Source organism: Spea bombifrons, chromosome 2 (genome assembly GCF_027358695.1).
Source record: "Spea bombifrons isolate aSpeBom1 chromosome 2, aSpeBom1.2.pri, whole genome shotgun sequence".
Lineage (NCBI taxonomy): Eukaryota > Metazoa > Chordata > Amphibia > Anura > Pelobatidae > Spea > Spea bombifrons.
Genome location: NC_071088.1, coordinates 56768455 through 56788489, shown reverse-complemented (window position 1 = coordinate 56788489; position 20035 = coordinate 56768455). Strand labels below are relative to the sequence as shown.

The window sequence follows — 20035 nt, the reverse complement described above, 5'->3', positions numbered from 1 at the left end:
CATGATGGCAAGACAATCTTTTTTTCACTCTCCAGCAGAGGCTAATGATATCTCTGAAACAACAATGAATCTCAGGCCCCTTAACTGGAGTCAGCAGACACAAGGCTTTCCAGTCCACCCTCTTCTTCTCCTCCTTGTTCACCTTCTAGCCAAACTACAGTCCTTACACACCAGACCCAAACCAATGACTCACCTACAACCCAAAAATACACTGTTTATACATAAACTCTTGGAATGTCAAGAGACTAAACTCCCCAATAAAAAGAAAAAAGTCCTCACTCACTTTAAAAACGCCAAAACATTTTTGTCCAAGAAACCCACTGGAAGGGTCCATCACTAAACACTTTAACAGCACAATAGATCAGATTGCTTCTCGGCTATTTATCAAAGCAAATCCAGAGGAGCTTCTATTTTGTTAACATTAGCTACCATACCTAATTACATGCCTCCTCACGGAAGTTCTAACCAAACTGGGAAAAACAACTAGACACAACTAATCCCTCCAAAGTTTTTACTCCACACCTCCAGAAGATCAGTATAATATAGTACTCATGGAGACATTGCAATCTGATAGGCAAACAATTTTTATTTTATTCACACCTCAAGATCAGACTATATTATGATACCAGAGACTATGATGCATAGAATAAAAAAGCACGTTTAGGGACAATAGTCATTTTGGAGCATGCCCCAGTTTGAGTGGACATCATGTCTACTGAAATAAGATACTTTCCATGAGGTCTCTGGCACCTTTATATCACCCTGAGTCATTTCACTCCACGTGCTTTCCTGCCAGAAGCTGGCTTCATCTACCAGGCAAAACTAGAGGGAGAGTTGCTTTGCAGCTACAGCAGCTTAATACGGTAAGAATGTGTTTTTTTCTCACAAGTAGTGAGAGCGCTGCCATCAAAGGGAGTTTGTTACTATGGTGATGCAACCACTTTTCCCACTTGCTCTTAATACACAAGCTCAAATTCTTTTTGTTTCTCATCCAACTGATTGATAAAAACTGTTTGTGGAAATCCAGAGAGGGATGCTAATACATTTGTCTGTGAAACCTCCTATTTATTCATCTGCTGTCACACTCCATAGTCAGCACAGACACTGATCTTGCTTCCAGTCTCAAATGTTTGTATCAGATCAGAAAGAACATTAAAGGACAGTCAAGAGCCCCTGACTATCCCACTATAGCTGGATGCACACTTACTAAGTACTTCAATATTCATTATGTTTGGTGAGGCTGTTTGGGGCAGTATGTTATACCTTATGTTTTGATTAACACCCTCAAAAAAATCACAATCACTCACTTTTAATTAAAAAAAAAAGAGTACAAATTGTTTTTTATTCTTGATATTACTGTTTTAAAATGTTCACAAAAAATATTCTGCTATAATAATAGTATAATATATAGTAAATCATTTTATGGCTACATATGACACATGAGAAATCCCTGTATATGTTACCAAGAGCTTACCGCTTTTTGGAAGAGAGGGTTATCAAAGGGAGAGAGCTTGCTGTGCACATGTGTATGTAGGTTCACATAAGGATGAAACCAGCCCCCAAAAGTCATTTTCGGTGGATAGGCTGTAGGTTGGGCAATGAGCATGACCAAACACTACTACCCTGCCAGGAAATAATAAAAAAATGATTTAAAAAAAACCCAGGGAAGCAGGGCTTCACCCAGAGAATTTTGAAATATTACAGTCTATATCAGCAAATGACACCAATAAATATATAAGTGCAATAATAGCACAGACCTCCACTGATTTTACAGCTCACCGGGATGAGAGGATCTCTCCAACCAGCCAATGCTCCCCACTGCCCACTCCCCAAAAGCGGGACAGTGGGGCAGTACTTCAAGATTGGGACCTCTCACAAAAACTAGGACTTTTGGGAGTTATAGTGTTTATGTGACTTCTGTGTCATTTAGGTATACTTCCTAAGTGTTCCAGTGTTTACAGGAAAATTCTGATTTGTGGGCCGTGGGGTTCATGCGCCAGTTTGGGAGATCATCTGATCTCCAGTAGCTGGCCCAGGGAGCTCTAAAATTAATAGAGGTCTGCACTGTTGCATAAGAGACTCTGCAACATCTATGTGGCCACCTCAAAACGCTCTGAAGTTGTATGGTATGCAGGTGGACGCACCCTGACCAAGCTCCCTCTTAGGCTGCCCATCCCCAACACAGTTGTCCTGATGTACATACTTGAAAACTTTCTGGCTCTGACTACCTGGAGCCCCCCTTGTGAGAAGGCAGTCCTGCTGACATCGTTGGGTGTCCCACTGATGTCCCACTGATGTCAGTGGGCAGTTCCACTGATGTTGCGGGACATACACCATTGTTGGAGGGGAAGCGGGCCATTTTCTAATTACATTAACTAAAGAATGCCTATACATATTTTCAGGCATTAACAGGTACTGTGCTTCATATGCACATTTACGCATATGATAGCTGAGTGTCACCTTATTTTTTTTGCTGGCATATACATTTGCTCCGTTTCACTTACTTCGGCTATTTGCCATGAGATGCAATCCATTTAATGGATCTCCTACTCAGTGAGATTTGGGTAATCCAATGAGGCTGCATGCACAGAAAGCACTCATATTTCAGTGGGAGTGCTTTTCTTCCACTGATTGGCTGGAGTGGCTGGGAGAGATACAGAGCCTTTGGCGCAATAGTGTGGACCCAGATCTCACAGCAGGGGGAAGGACAAAGTGATTTTGGATTAACTGTAAAATCCTCCACTTTAAAGAGCTTAGTACAGACATTTGATTTTTGTATAAGGAGGTCCTGGCAGCAGAGCTGTGGGATTAGAACCAGTTGTCACCTGTCACATTGAATCAGCATGTTCAAAAGAATGGCACAGCAACTGTCCAGGGGCATTGCTATCTATACCCAGTGTCTAATACAAGACAGCTGACAGAGTAAGATCACAAAAAATGTTTAAACTTTGACAAATATTCTTTTGGTCACGAATTGCCTCTTCAGCAGATGATGTCGTACTGACATTAATAATAACAAATTATAACAAGCCTATGACATATGACTGCAGGTTTCTGGTTATGTACTTGTATTATAAAACTGAACACCAGTCTATTTTTTTATGTTTTGGGGGTGGGGTTTATTGACTCTTCATCTGCATCCTTGCGTAAATCACCATTGTTCCTATCTCCACTACACCCAGAGTCCTTAGAATGTCCAACACCTCATATCACTTCTCACTCTCCACTTTGAAATCTTCAGTCCTCCCTCTCCCATCATCCTCCATTATGAACTTTAAGCTCTTAGACTTGTAATGAGATTTCTTAGGTCAGGTGACAGTTGGGATTCTTTTGTCCTAAGGAGCCCATCTTACAGGCATTAGAGAGAGTGACTGACAGAAGACAGAAGTGGTCCAGGAGGGAGAGAGTACAATTATCTGATGCAAGTAGAGCAAGGCTGAGGCCACATTGACAGTAGCGTTATAGCAAGGAAGACGGAAATTTTAGAGAAAGTGAGTGACTGGGAGTCTCTAATGGAATAGATACCGTGGAACAGCATCAATTGGAAAATAGAAAACCAAGGTTTCTTGAGTGTGGAAAGTGAAAGAAAATAACTTAAGGCATTAGAAGAAAATAAGATCAGGTGGAAAAGTGCAGCACAGTGGACAAAGGAGACAGTGGACAAGGGAGACAGTGGACAATAACATCTAAGAAACCATCATAACTGGATAAGAAGACACACAAACTATCATCAAAGGAACTGGAAGAGATCCTCAGCAGTAGAGAGAGATATTCGGAGATGGGGAGCGGAGCTAGTGCACAAGATAAAGAGCTGGCCAGGAGATCCCGTGAGCTGGAGAAGAAGTTGCAAGAGGATGCTGCCAAAGATGCCAAGACTGTGAAGCTGTTACTGCTGGGTATGAAGTGGGGAGATGATGGGGAAAAGTGAGAGAACTAAGAGAGGAGACATGGTGAGTTCAAAACAGCTGTGGACACACCATTAAGATAGGAAGGTGAGGAGTACTTAAAGGAAAGAAATGGAAGAAAGGGAGATATATATTGATACAGAGATTTGCAATATTACTGGGGCTCATGCTATATGAATGAGAGGTATCTATTAATGTGAACATGACAATATGTTGTAATATAGATACACATAAATTGTCCAATAGACACTTGGGGTTAACAGGGAATGCTACATAGATGCCATCCTCATTGCGGTTTATTCACTAAAGGGAGAGTAGTGTTTCAGCTTTTTGACTTCACTACTATATGTTATGAAGAGCCAACCTCAGTGAGCTTCTGCTACAGGAATAGCTTGGCTGACCCTGTATAATGTGTAGTTAAATGTGCAGAGTCTCCTTACACATTGAAATATAAAATATACAGGGCCAGCTCAGCCCCTCACAACAAAGAAACGTTTTGAATTTGACCCTTCATAATGAATAGTGAAGTGAGAAATCTCAAACTCTCCTACCACCTCTCCCTTTACTAAACAAAACACACTGTTATACAATTATATAAGCATTTTCATATGATCTCATTATACATATACAGTAGGAAAAGTGTCACTGGGAAAAATAAATGGTTTTAGAGAGATATAAGGAGCAACCAGGAAGAAACAGTGTGTCCTAAGCATAGAACCGTAAAGGTTTGATCTCTGATGTATATAATCCTATAATATAACAGGAGCAGCTGCAGCTTTTTAGGCTGATTATTTTGTAAAGGTGATTAGTGGGAGAGAGGGGGTGCCACCAGTGGGGGTTAACCCTTCAACCAACTAAAAGTTTATCTCTACAAATTATAGATAGTAATCTCTTTAGTTGGTGTTTTAAAATAAATAGTATCCAGACTTTACTTGACAAAGTAGCTCTGTGTATATTGAATCTGCAATGGACATCCATTGGAGCTATTTGTAAGATTGATTAAATGTTTGATACAGGCTTATCAGGTTTACCATATTGAATTTATTTATTCAATAAAAATATGTAGGTAGGTTCAAGGGAGTTAAAATATTTTATCATATGAAGTTGGAGATGAGTATGCCATGTGCAGAACGTTGTATTCAGCCGAATGCGTCTCTTGCAGGGCATTTAGCTGGCAAGTGGGGACATTTTTTTTCAATGCATATGACAGCGGAGTTAAATTAACATTTTTTTTATATAGCAGAAGCCGCTATGATTTTGCTTATCTTTCTTGCCCCTCCAGCTCCTTGGCTTTCAGGAAATGTTTTGGACAATAGGGAGAACCAAGTCCAGAATCCCCATATTGCCTAGTAAAAACACACAGAGGTAAAAGTGTGGTTAACAAGGCCAATGTGCACACCTGGGAACTCTCCGGGTTTAGCCCGGAGAACTCCAGGAGAATCGTTACTTTTCTGGTTCTCTGGGTCAACATCCGAATTCTCCAGGTCGCGAGAGTGGGGTCTTGATGTGCCCCACTCACCGCCCACTAACATCAGCGAGACTGCCCACCGTCATTAGTGGTCAGCCCTGGCCACATCCCACAAGGATAGACTTCAGGTAGCAGGAGCCCACACGAGGTTACCCCTGGCACCAAGCTCCCTCATATTTGCTGGTGTGGGGTATGAGAGGATGTTGCCGAACATAAATTGGGTCATTGCTAGATGTGGCATCTACACTGTAGAAAAAGTGCAAAATCTTTTTTTTTTCCATTTTAGTATAGTATTTTACTATATTTTGCTATTATCACTAATAATTAATATGTTTTATGTATTTCTTTTCTTAGGTTTTATTATTATTACATATAATTTTAAAAGAAGGTAGTACTACTCCTGAACAAAAAATATATAATTTATGCAGGCTTATTAAATATGGAAGAGGGGAATCATGGATTAACAAACATATGATAAAAATGACAAAAAGACTCTGGTCCCTAGGTTATGTAAACCCACTCTAACAAATAATGCCTATTACACAGTGTACTTTTTTTTGTGAGTCTGTCACAGAACAGAAGCGTGATAGGAGAGATTTAATAGGAGTAGAAGTGCTCGTGCCTACTAGGGGTAGGTATTGGCAGTAGACATGGGCACCAGGGAGGTCTTCGCGTTCGTCTTCGGAAAAAAAAAAAAAGAGTTGAAATGTCCGTATGAGCAACTCTATTGGTCGCCAGCAGGGGGCTGATGGCGGACAAATAGAGTCGCTTGTACAGACTTTTAAAATCCTGGTGCCATAACTTGGCCGGCAGAGACCACTGGTCTCTCTGCTCTATCAGTTAAATGTAAACTTGTTTATTCGTCTTCGGGGGAACATGAAAACAAACACGAAGAGTGCATTTCCATGTTCGTTCTGAAGACATGAAGAAGAGAAGATAGCGGCAGTAAAACGTAGACAAAGACTACTAATCTTCGTCTACTAATCTCCCTGGTCCCTTCCCCATCTAGCCTACCTTATCTTTGCGAAATCGCAGGAGTTGACGGAAGCGAAAATCCGTAGGTTCGTCGTCAGGGGTTAAAGAGCAGTGCGAGTGAGCCTATTGGGCGCTTGCAGTGACTTCCTCTGGCATCAAAAAATTGGTTGGTCGCCCGAAGACAAATGCACAAGTCTAATTGGCAGCGAGCAGCTTCATACAATAAAGGTTGAGCTGCCCATGCCAATCCCTGTTGAATGACACGGAAAACGCAGGTACTTTTCAGATCATTTTTTCCCATAAGCATACCTGGGGACTTTTAGGCTCCACTACCCGGAGCCCTCACTATGTGGGATGCCGCCAGGACTACCTGCTAACGTCAGTGGTCACATGTTCCCGCTGACCTTGGTGGGTGTTCCCACTGGCGTCAGTGAACGTCCCTGCTGATGTCGCGGGGCACAATATGTGTTAAGCAACATTTCCCGCATAGGTTTGTCGAGTTCTTTTGGGGCTAAAAGGCCACATTCGGGAGTTGAAATTTGTTTTCTCATTTTGACACCTGAGCCTGGGCCCATGTCCTTTTAGGGACGTCTTTGAAGCCGGCCAATTCAATTTACCCCATAAACCAACTTATTTCAGATGCTGATATTTGAATACTTTACATGTCAGGATTTTTTGGAAGATACACAGCCAGTTTTGAGATTGTTTACGATTTTTTTGGTGTTGCTGAATGTCCCAGTATCAAGGCATTTGCATTTGAGCAAAGGAAGCAATCATTGATCACTTTTTAAGCTCATTCAATGCCATGACATGCCAGGCACATCATTGGTTGTTAACTGACCTTTTTTCCATGATGTGCCTTTTTTCTAATAAATTAGTGCTTGTTAACTACACTCAGTACTAGTAGTTGTCTACCTTATTTGCAGGGCCGGACTGGCCCACCGGGATACCGGGAAATTTCCCGGTGGGCCGGAAGGTCCGTGGGCTGGGCGGCTGGCAGACTAACCATGAAGACAGCCGCTAAGCGGCTGCAAATGGCATTGAACGCCTCCCTCGGTGCCAGGGGCGGGCTGGGCAGGGGGGCAATTGCCCCCCAGGCTGGCCGAAATCTAATCAAAGCGGCCGCTGGGTGCTGATGTGGCCGGCCGGCATCAGCACCCAGCAGCCGTGTGCGATGGCCGTCTAGTGATGGGAGCAGTGTGAGGGGTGAAAGCTCCGCCCCCTCGCACTGACCTTTCACCCCTCACGCTGCTTCCATCACTATGCGGCAATCAGATTGCTGGGAATGTAATCTAAACGGCCGGTGCGTGTTGATGCCGCCGGCCGCCTCTGCTTTAATACTTTTTTTTACTTTATATGGCAAGCCGATCCAGCTTACCATATAAATAAAAAAAAAGTGTTAAAGTAGCTCCGGCCGGCGGCATCAGCACGCACCGGCCGTTTAGATTACATTCCCAGCAGTCTGATGGCTGCATAGTGATGGGAGCAGCGTGAGGTGGAAGCTCCGCCCCCTCGCACTCAGACTGCTGCAGCACCGGATGTCAGGTCAGTGGCATCCTGTCAGCATAGAGGAGAACAGTGTGCAGCTACCAGGAAGTCAAGAGAAGTAGAAGGTGAGTAAAATGATGTATTTTTTTTACTGTATAATGTTTTTATTTGTTAAAAACAAAAAAAATCGGCATGTGTGTGTATGTAAGTGTGTCCCCCTATATGCCACTCTGCCTCCAGAAATGCCTTATACCCCCCTATATGCCACTCTGTCCCATGATATGCCTTTTAACCCCCTATATGCCAGAGTTGCATATAGGGGTATAAGGCATTTCTGGATGCAGAGTGACATATAGAGGGTCAAAAGGCATATCTGGAGGCAGAGTGGCATAAAGGGGGTTAAAAGGTATATCATGGGGCAGAGGAGCATATAGGAGGGTATAAAGCATATCCCCCTTCATGCCACTCTGCCTCCAGAAATGCCTTATACCCCCTATATGCCACTCTGTCCCATGATATGCCTTTTAACCCCCTATATGGCAGAGTGGCATATAGGGGGTTAGAAGGCATATCATGGGACAGAGTGGCATATATAATTTTTTATTTGATATGGCAAGCTGGATCGGCTTGCCATATAAAGTAAACAAAAATGTCCCATGATATGCCTTTTAACCTCCTATATGGCAGAGTGGCATATAGGGGGTTAGAAGGCATATCATGGGACAGAGTGGCATATAGGAGGGTTGAGGCATATCAGGGAGGCAGAGTGGCATATAGGGGGGCATAAGGCTTTTCTGTAGGCAGAATGCCCCATGATATGCCTTTTAACCCCCTTTATGCCACTCTGCCTCCAGAAATGCCTTATACCCCCCTATATGCCACTCTGTCCCATGATATGCCTTTTAACCCCCTATATGGCAGAGTGGCATATAGGGGGTTAGAAGGCATATCATGGGACAGAGTGACATATAGGGGTATAAGGCATTTCTGGATGCAGAGTGACATATAGGGGGTCAAAATGCATATCTGGAGGTGGAGTGGCAAAAGGGGGGTTAAAAGGCATATCACGGGGCAGAGGGGCATATAGGAGGGTTGAGGCATATCAGGGAGGCAGAGTGGCAAATGGGGGGTATAAGGCATTTCTGGAGGCAGAGTGACATAGGGAGTAAAAGGCATTTCTGGAGGCAGAGTGGCATATAGGGGATTAAAAGGCATATTATGGGGCAGAGTGGCATATAGGAGGGTATAAAGCATATCAGGGCGGCAGAGTGGCATATAGGGGGGCATAAGGCTTTTCTGGAGGCAGAGTGCCCCATGATATGCCTTTTAACCCCCTTCATGCCACTCTGCCTCCAGGAATGCCTTATACCCACTATATGCCACTCTGTCCCATGATATGCCTTTTAACCCCCTATATGGCAGAGTGGCATATAGGGGGTTAGAAGGCATATCATGGGACAGAGTGGCATATAGGGGGTATAAGGCATTTCTGGAGGCAGAGTGGCATATAGGGGGTTAGAAGGCATATCAGGGGGGCAGAGTGGCAAGCCTGGGGGCAGAGGTGCATATGAAAGGAAATAAAAACCAAACATGTCTCAATCATAGTTTTTATTAAATATGGAAAAAAATAGTCTACATGAATTAATAAAGAAATAAAAGTTTCTTACCAGAATATCGTGAAGAATAATGTGATCAGTGTTTTGTTCCACTGAATAAAATGGAACTCTTTCATCTAAAAATGTTCACAGTAGTAAATGTTTTGATCCCATTATGTGTAATGTATTTCATTTATTAGGGCCTTTTAACACTTTTGCTTTCTGACATTTTAATACAAATAATGAGATAAAAAGAATGGCACATAGTGTGACTCGGGTGTGTATAAGGGGTGCGTGTGGGTATAAGAGCTTCACCGTGAGATAAACTATATGGGGCTGGTCTCCAAATTTTTCCAGGGCTGCTTTTCAGTCCCAGTCCGGCCCTGCTTATTTGGGTGGAGAAACTTAATAACAAGTGCAAAGCAGCTGTAGTGCTATATTATAAAGATTGAGAACTTATGCCTGGGTGTTTCATAGGATCATTCTTAAAGGATCTGAGACCCTCAACAGCCAGGAATTCCAGCTAAAGACAACTGGTTACTCGGACACTATCAGATACAGTAAACCGTCCCAGACGGTTGGTGATGTATATCTGTAAAATAAGAAAACATGTTCCTGTTCTTTAATATATTTGCAATCATCTTTTCTTGTCCACATGTGAATGATGTGTAATATGCATGTTTTACATTTTTTGTATAAGGTCTCCTCTCAGTCTGTATGTAGCATTTTGTAATCTTTAAGTTAATGCTCACAGTGTTATCTGGCCTTTCTGCAGGAGCCGGTGAATCTGGGAAGAGTACAATTGTTAAGCAGATGAAGTAAGTGTCCCTGTTGAAATTATAAAATATAACTCCAGGTTGTGTATTTTGTCTTTTATATATGTGGCCAAATCAATATTCCTGTTCCCCTTCGATTTAAAAACAACTGTAAACACCGGATGGGTGGTCCATGGATGGGGTGGGTGTGATAAAAGAAAAATCTCACCCTTTTTTTTTCTTCCTAAAGGATCATTCATCAGGATGGATATACACAAGAGGAATGTCTGGAGTTTAAGTCTATCATTTATGGAAATGTGCTGCAGTCCATCCTGGCCATAATCCGTGCCATGTCCACTCTGGGCATAGACTATGGGGACATGAGTAGAGCGGTTAGTGTAAAATAAACAAAAATGTGGTTTTGTACCTTTAACCCCTTAACCACCAATGATGTTCCAGGCACGTTGAAAAGTAGTCACTTAACGGCCAATGTTGTGCCTGACACGTTATGGCACTAAACAAGCTTAGATTCCTTTCTTTGCTTAGATAGTGTTGCTGTGATGCTTCAATGTGTGGCCCCTCCTCTGGCATCAACATCCACCATACACTGTATGGCGGCGTACGCCCGTTTTAAAAGTGTTTAGGAATTTAGCAACAAATGCCTCCTAAGCTTTAATGGTGTCGCTGAAAAGGCATTCAGTGACACTGAACACCCACCCCAGGATGCACTGTGGACGCACTCCGGATAGTGGTGGCAAGCGCTACTGGAAGAGATTTCGCCTCTTGCAAGATGGCGGCATCCTTTAAAAAATAAACACATTTCTGGGAGGGTCTCTCCCAGGATTCCAGGAGGAATACAGATCAATGGAGACCAGCTTTCTATTCACAATATGATTAGTAAAATATTAAAAAAATAATTGAAAAAATTTTAAAAATTAAAATATCTAAAAAAATTATAAAAATGTGGTAACATTTAAAAATAATTATGCAGTGATGTCACCATCAGAAGAACCATCCAGTTCCAACAAAATGTAAAAAAAAAAAAAGTCCAAAAATATATTTGAAAAAATTATTATTTTTATGAGCAAGTGCTAAAATTAGCGCTGTATCTTCCCAAGAATTCTGACATGAAAAGAGTTAAGATACTAGCATTTCAAATACCCAAGGGGAATTATTTGATAAGGTAAATTGGAGTGGCCAGGTTCAAAGATGTCCCAAATGTGGCCTTTTGGCCCCAAACAACCAGACAACCCCATACAAGGGGAGTATCGCTGTACTCAAGAGATGTTGCTGAACAACAATTTTTTTAAAAAAATATATGATTTGATGGGGTAAATTGTACTGACCGGCTTCAAAGATGTCCAAAATAAGACATGGTGGCAGGAGGACCATATGTGAAAGTTCCAAGTTAAAAAATGCGCACTTCCCAAATGTGGAGTTTTACCTCCCAAACAACATGACAAACCCATGCATGGAGGGTATCACTGTAGTCGGGAGATGTTGATGAACACATATTGGGATGTTGTGTGACAGTGACATATACCAGAAGCTGTAAATTCACACCTGAAGTACAATTTGGGTTACAATTTCAGCATTTGAAATACCTTGGGGTGTCTAGTTTTCAAACATATATGGTTTGATGGGGTTAAGTTGCATTGGCCGGCTTCAAAGATGTCCCAAATAGAACATGGGGCAGAATGACCAGATTTGGAAACAAAAAGTGGTTTTAAAATAGTAAAACGCTACTTGTACTTATTGCCCTATAACTTGCAAAAAAAAAAAAAAAAACCCATAAAAACATTGAGTATTTCTAAACTCAGGACAAAAAGTAGAATCTATTTAGCAGGTTTTCTCATTAGCTTTTGTAGATGAATAAAATATTTTAAATAAAAGCTTTCTACATTTTTCATCATATTTTATTATTGTTTTTATAGGAAATTAGATGATATGATCAAAAAATGTTATCTGAAGAAATACCTTATTGTCCTGAAAAAAACAATATATAACTTGTGTGGGTACACTAAATAGGAGAGGAGAAAATTACAGCTAAATACGAGCGCTGCAAAAGTGTTAAAACAGCCTTGGTCACGGAGAATACACACAGTAGCACAAGGTTTTTTATCAGTTCAGACGGTAGCTCTTCTCTATCTGTACTGCTGAAAAAATTGAGATGTATCATATTACCAGAAGTAATTATACGTGCAATTTTGTTGTTGCAAATAAATTGGAATATGGTAAAAAAACAAACAAAAAAAAACTCAAAACAATAGGGATAGTGAAAGTTTACACTATATTGCTTAATCTCTACATGAATGAGAACTGTTATACTTATTTATGTATATATTAATAGATAGATTACTACTATTACTGGTGGTTTCTCTAATAGCTAACTTGGCTGTAGTGATTCTAACAATGTTATTATTAAAACACACAAAAATATCCAGGTATGCCTGGTACATTGGCAGACCCATGAAAGACCTACAATGGGAGTTGTAGGGATAAAGAGGTAAGTCCCAACACCTGGATTTACCCCTTTATCTCCTTAATTTCCAAGAGTAGGCAGGGTTTAGTGGGGTGACATAGCATCATTGCAGGATTAGGAAGCAGCATGCCAGGTGAGCTTCTTCAGGTTTTCTTTGTGGATGAGTGAGTTTTGTGTGTGTGTGTGTGTGTGTTTCTAGGTGTTTGCATGTGTGCATGTTAGTGTGTGTGTGTGTATGTTAGTGTGTGTGTCTGGGTATGTCAATAAGTGAAAATGTGTGTATGTTTGGCTGTTTTAGTCTGCGAATATGTGTCTTTGGGTATATTAGTGTATGTATACCGGTATTTTAATGTATGCTGCATGTATTTAGTGTGTGTCTGGGGTATGTTAGTGTTTGAACATGTCTTTGGGTTTGTTAGTGTGTGTATGTGTTTGGTTATTAGTAAAAGTGTGTGTGTCTGGGTAAAGTCTTAGAAATTGAGAGGCGGACAGGGTTAGTGTATGTATGTGTGTTCTATAGTGCTAGAGTCAGTGTGTATGTATATGTATAGTTCCTGAGTCAGTGTGCGTGTATGTATAGTGCCAGAGTCAGTGTTTTTGTTAATTTATGAATAGTGTGTGTGTAGCTGTAGAGTCTGTGTATGTGTATTGTACTGCAGGTCATTGTGTATGTATGTATAACACCAGATTTAGCGTGTGAATGTATGTATAGAGTCAGTGTGTGCATGTGTATAAGAGTGTGGTGTTATTATATGTAGGAGTGTATGGTGTTGTGTGTGTTACACTGTGAGTGTATGTCAGCATATAGTGTTAGAGTGTGTGTGTATTAGTGTATGGTGTTATCATGCATGTCCATTAGTGTCTGTTACTGAATGGTGTTAGAGTGTGTAAGTGTATATTAGTTACAATTAATGTAGCAATTCATATTTAGCAATTAATTAGTAACCTGATTTACTAATATTTTAATGTATTGGTTTATCAATTTATTAAATTGATTAATGGTTTCACTAATGTATTTATAAATTCTATATTAAATGGATTGATTTTTAACTTTATGTATTACATATATTTTATGCAACCTTTATTATCTTTAGAATGGGACATTTTTTAGAAGAGAACAAGGACTTTAAATATATGAAAATAAAAACATGATCGGGAAAGAAATTATCCCTATATTTTTTGGCTGGCTCCTAGATCCAAACCAAACTTGTTGACCCTTGAGTTAAGATGTGGCATCATGTCAAAGTGTCACACCTGATCACATTAAAAGAATAAAAAAGCAGTCTGAATCTGCATTAATGTGACACTCCCTGCTGGCCATTCTGTCACTGTGATGAACAGAGCCAGTTAGATTAAGGATAGTTAGGCAAAATATTACTCTAATAGACATACACAGTATATATATAGTTGTATATACACATTGATTCTCCATTTTGACTTTATTTGTGTTGAATAAATCATGACAAGTGTTAACACATATTAGATATATATACATATAAGGCTGTGTTGACCTAGTATTTTAACCTGCTAAGAAAAAATTATTGTTATTATGTCCTGATATGTAAAACCACAGAATTCAAAGTACTTTCTATTTCACATGACTGTATTATATATGTGTGATGGAACCCTCCATCACTGGGGCCACTGGAGAGGCCTGAGAGCCAGCCTCCTCCCTACCGACTATGGGCCCTGGGTTTGTAAAGACTTCTGTATCCACCACCAGTATATCTTCCTATCACTTGCTGAGGGGATTATCTGTGGCAGACAGCCAGGATTTGCAACCAGGGAGTGACCGCCATTGTTTCAGTTTAATATCTGACCTTTCCATGGTACGTTGTGTTGTATATGCCCCCCCCCAAAGTTCCACCACTACAGACATTTACCCCAGCCAAACCTTGGAACTGATTTTGGCCAGTAATAGATAGTGGAGGTTGGGACCCTATTGTATTGTTAATCCCTTTACTGACCCTGTAGTCTCTGGGAGGCAGATCAAAGGGGTGGTTTGTATCCCAATATCTTGTTTTATGTTAATGTGTGCTTTGCTGGCTATATCCAGCCCTGTGCGTGAAAAATACAGCAGTCTTTGTTTTGGTTATACCCTACACTGAGTCTCGGCTAGTGACTGGGAAACCGGGTAAAGAGTGTGTTGTCCTAGGCTAAGGGAGCACAAGTCAGCGGAGGTAGTCGGTCGGACTACCCAGCTCCGTGACTATATATATATATATATATATATATATATATATATAATTTTGTATCAATAGAAGCAAATACATTTAAATATTCTCTGTGCGATCCTTTCTATGCCTCAAGGTGAGCGTTATAAGAGCTACAGTCTATTTCTGTGATACTTAATAGCGTTGAGCAACTGACAGTAATTCCATAAAATTTCTGGACAGGATGATGGACGTCTCCTTTGCCACTTGGCTGACTCCATTGAAGAAGGTACTATGCCTCCAGAACTGGTGGATGTGATCAAGAGGCTCTGGAAAGATGAGGGGGTACAGGTCTCCTTTGAGAGAGCAGCAGAATACCAGTTAAACGATTCTGCATCATAGTAAGTTAAAGAGAAAGCAACTCCATGGAGAGAGGCTGAAACTCCCTATAAAATGTCCTCATCTGTTTTGAAATATAACTCCATGAGCATTAGAGTTTTCACTGTTCAAATGTTCTTTAGATAAATGCACCAAGTATGTTACTGCCATACATTTAAGGAGAATGTCCCATCACTGGCTATTTTTTTCATACCACCAGTTACCTGAATCAGCTGGACAGGATCACTGCTCCAGATTACATTCCCAATGAGCAGGATGTACTGCGGTCCCGGGTGAAGACTACTGGTATCATCGAGACACAATTTTCCTTCAAAGATCTTCATTTTAGGTATTGCAGCGCAAATTACTTAGCATCTCTAGACAACTTCCTGCACTCTCTGGGCTGTATACTATGATTTCTAGTGTGCTTCAGTAATTTTTTAGGCCCTCACAAACATGAGACATTTTCAAGTATGCTATTGTTAGTATGTGGCACATATACTTATATACCTGAGTATACTGAGTATGACCTGTTTAGTTAATCATAACGAAGATAATTTAATTCAGCAATAACAAGTAGCGCAACTGCACTGTTCTTGTCTTCTCATACCGATTCAAAATTGTTCACAAAGGGCCCTTCTAACCTAGACTGGTCCTGTCCAGGTCAGAAGGCCCCTTTCTAAACTATTTTCAACCAGCATGGGGAGATAGGAACATGTCAGGGTCACATTAGGCCACAGTGTGCGAGCAGCATGGATCAAAAGCTGCAGGAGAGGTATTAGGTAAGCGGCTGCAAATGTCTATGTATAAGTGTATGTGAGCATGGTTGTCTATGTATACGTGTGTAAGCATGAATGTCTGTAAAAGTGTGAGAGTTTGGTTGTGTGAGCATGTAAGTGGTGTGAGGTGGAGTGTGTATTGGCATGAGTGGTGTGAGACGGAGTATGTGTGTTAGAATGAGTGTGTAGGTGTGTTTTAGTGAGTATGAGTAAGTGTGTGTGTGTTAGCATGTGTAATTTGTGTAAGTGTGTTTACATATGTGTGCCACAGTGTATGTTGGAGAGGCAAGGGGCAAAGAAAGCACAGACAAGTTGTTTGGGGGCAATGATGGCACGGACAAACTGGGGCTAAGATGGCACAGATAAACAGTTTGGGGGCACTGACAAATTGGGGCAAAGATGGAGCAGGCAGGCTGTTTGGACGTTAGGTTGGCTAATTTTCATAATCAATCAGTTGACCGGTTATTTCTTCGATTAATCGGATTTTTTTTTAAAATGCAATTTTTTTGTTTATTTTAATTGTCCTGTGATTTGTAGTTATGCCCCTGGTTATAACACAGTAACTGACCAGATTGCAAGATAAAATAATCTTTATGCATTCTGGCATATATGATGAAAAACAACAAGAAAATAAATACCTTAAAATATATGCATATGTTAACAAAATTATAAATAATATAGCAAATAATCTAGCACCTGTCATGAATCACATAAAGTGGTATTTTTACGTGAAATTCCATGTAAAGCAATTTTCAACTAACATAACCAAACACCACCAGACTTCTTCCCCTCACATTTTTATCTCAATTCTAAATATTGCTTACCTGACAGGATGTTTGATGTTGGAGGTCAGAGGTCAGAACGTAAGAAGTGGATCCACTGCTTTGAGGGAGTCACCTGTATCATATTCTGCGGTGCACTTAGTGCCTATGACATGGTTCTGGTGGAAGATGAGGAAGTGGTGAGAGCAATGACCTGTGTTTTGGTTACAGATAGAACTAGTAGGATGCAGATATTACATTTTTGTTACCAACCGTACATTTTAATGGGATCCAAGTTAATTTTGCTTATATATATTTATATATATACATATATACGTGTGTGGTAGGGGTAAAAACATGTGCAAAACTCCAAGTGGATCGAAATAGATGTAAAATACGCACAAAGCGCCCAGCGGGTCTGAATATTTGTAAAACATGTACGAAAGTGGGTTTGGATAGGTGCCCCCTTAGGTAGGTAGGAAAGGGCACTACTTCACGGAAAGGAGAAGGAAGAACCATGGGAAAGAGAGAATATAGAAACTGAGGGGAGCACAGAAAGTGAGCTGAGGGTGGGTTTGGACGGGAAAACGCAGATGTAACACCCTGTGTGAAATGGTAAGGTGTAGACATTCCTAAATTTGAGAATATACAGTGTCAACTATACTGCATATAAGTGGGGCATCATAACGCTTGCATCTATTGGCTTGTTGTAAAAAGAAACAAGGCCTACAACCATATTTTATTTTGCCTGTTCTTTAGAACATTCATCCTCTTAATTTTCTCATCTTTAGGTTACAAGGTCATGCTTTGCAACAGATTCTATATTTTACAAATGACTAGCTTTTAATACATATATATTCATTAAAGTTCAATTGCCTTCTTAAATTCTGGGCAAACCTTTACTGGCAGTAGTACTAGGGAGTCAATACTAGTCATTATTTATTATTTTAAGGTACAGTGTAAATATGGTGCCAAGGTTCTTCAAGTTTAGGATTGGGGCCCAGTGTTAAGTCACACCAGGGCACTCAATCACCCCTTATTATACTAAGTGTCATGGTATGATATCTCCTGGCATGCAGCACTGAGAACTGTCTGAGGTAGCTGGAGGAATTTGCCTCGCAATACAATAACAGTTGTAAAACCAAACTGGAGATATTCAGTCACAAAGTCCTGAGTTACTGTGTGCTGCATGTAAATAAAGATCAGATTTATCCGAAAGATTACGGTCTATGTTTGTTTTAGATGCCACTATATTACTAGACCACTTGATTAGGCTTGTCCCATGAGCCAAATGTTACACATGGATAATGTTGTGAATGTATTTAATGTGATTGCACAAGGTCATGGGAGGGAAAAGTTTGCAGAACACTTGTCTATGGGTTATTTTAATCTTTAAAGCATAAATCACCAAGTGCCACAGTATTTTTTATGTCTCCTGTCTTTGCCTTATAGAACCGGATGCACGAATCTCTTCATCTCTTCAACAGCATCTGCAATCACAAGTTCTTTGCTGCGACATCCATTGTCCTGTTCCTGAACAAAAAGGACCTCTTTGAGCAGAAAATTAAGAAAGTCCACCTGAGTATCTGTTTTCCAGATTATGATGGTAACTGATATAACCAATTCCATAATAATAGGTTACCTGTATATAGTGTTAGACATTTTTTTGAATGCATATATTTTTATGTGTTAGACCAGTTTTTTGCCATAAAAAGGTTTTATGGTCAATATATATTAAGGAATTCATTGCCAGGACAGTGCTCCTCATTTATTTAAATGTATCGCCCACAGGTTCCAACTCATATGAAGATGCAGGAAATTATATAAAGATGCAATTCCTTGACTTGAATATGAGGAAAGATTCGAAAGAAATTTATGGTCACTTGACCTGTGCCACTGACACACAGAATGTGAAATTTGTGTTTGATGCTGTGACAGATATCATCATTAAGGAGACTCTGAAAGACTGTGGACTGTTCTGAGATCCTTCGTAACCAGTATCAAGACAGAGTGTGGTCACTTCAACCTAAAATGCACAGTTCTTTAAAATCCTAAAACACTCTTTTTACAGACACATCTTTGATAGCAAGTGGACTGCTGTGTGTTATAATAAACATGCAGTTGAGTTAGCTAGTGCTAGGCAGTCATTGCTAACATCATTAATGACAGACTAAGTGAATTAAGTGCTTTGAAGTAGGTCACAGATGACCACCTCATTTTTTTTTAACTAGTAAAAGTAGCATGGATGTCTGCATTACAGTGACACTGTAGCAATTGATGCACATGATCCCTTTAAATGCTGTGTAGGAGATGTGTTCGTCCAAACACATCTTCCTGCATGGCATTCTCACCTCTAGCACTGACTTGGCAAATGCTGTGGATGGGGTTTGTTCAGACACTATGCGTATGTGTGGAAAGCTTTCCTTTTAATTTCAATACACATTTAGTGGCAAGAATAGTCATAGCACGAAGGTGGAATATTGCATTTCAAGTACGTTGTAAGAAGTTGCATAAACAGTAACCATCAATTACGTCTAAGTTTACATGAGCATACATACAGATGATCCTCTATTTTACAAGCTATGTCTTGGTACCTGGAAGCCCCTTAGCAAAATGAGTCTATATTTATAACAAAACTGTAGGTTTACAAAAAATGCTTCTACCATCAGCTCAAGCCCCTTAGTATTCAAAATTGGTTAAGATTGTTGATTTAAATTATGGCCACATCTGGTCCCATATAAAATCAGCTAGATGCTTGGAATAATTATCGCAATTAACGTGATGGCCCTGTCCCACTTTCTCTACATCATGCGCTCAATTCTCTTGAAGCCCCCAAAGAATGCAAACTGCTCTTATTCACCAGGATCAGGGGGCCCCTAGAAACGTAGGATGTATTGGTCTCCCAGATATAGAAGCATACTGTAGAGCACATATACTGGCACAGGCTACACTCCTCCATACGAGGGAGGGAATTGTCCTTTGGGTTGATTAGGAGAACTTTTGCGTGCATTGGTGCAGGTAAACTGGGTCCAGAAATCAGAGAGACCCAGAGCACTGTTGGCAGGCCAAAATAATAAAGTCTCCTCCATCTCCAAGTTTAACCTCTGGTAGTGGACGTTTCGCTTGGCTTTGATTGTGCCTTATCCAGGATGGAGGTACAATCTGAGGGCCTTTGAGGAACTACAAATACTTCCAAATAAGATTTATAGCCCTGGAGGCCAAGAAAAACATCAATTTGCTACTCACTCATCATAGATGCAGCTTAAACTAGTGATCTTCCATACACGAGAGCGTTA

The 20035-nt window shown here is 40.5% G+C and overlaps 1 protein-coding gene across 1 annotated transcript; it reads left to right on the top strand.

Moving 5' to 3' along the window:
* Positions 1-3368: 3368 nt before the first annotated feature.
* Positions 3369-18729, top strand: GNAT2 (G protein subunit alpha transducin 2). Its single transcript, XM_053454314.1, has 8 exons — positions 3369-3896; positions 10207-10249; positions 10437-10578; positions 15065-15222; positions 15420-15548; positions 16810-16939; positions 18192-18345; positions 18531-18729. The coding sequence occupies exons 1-8, from the start codon at positions 3779-3781 to the stop codon at positions 18719-18721; spliced, it is 1065 nt and encodes a 354-aa protein (XP_053310289.1). The 5' UTR covers positions 3369-3778; the 3' UTR covers positions 18722-18729.
* Positions 18730-20035: the final 1306 nt, after the last annotated feature.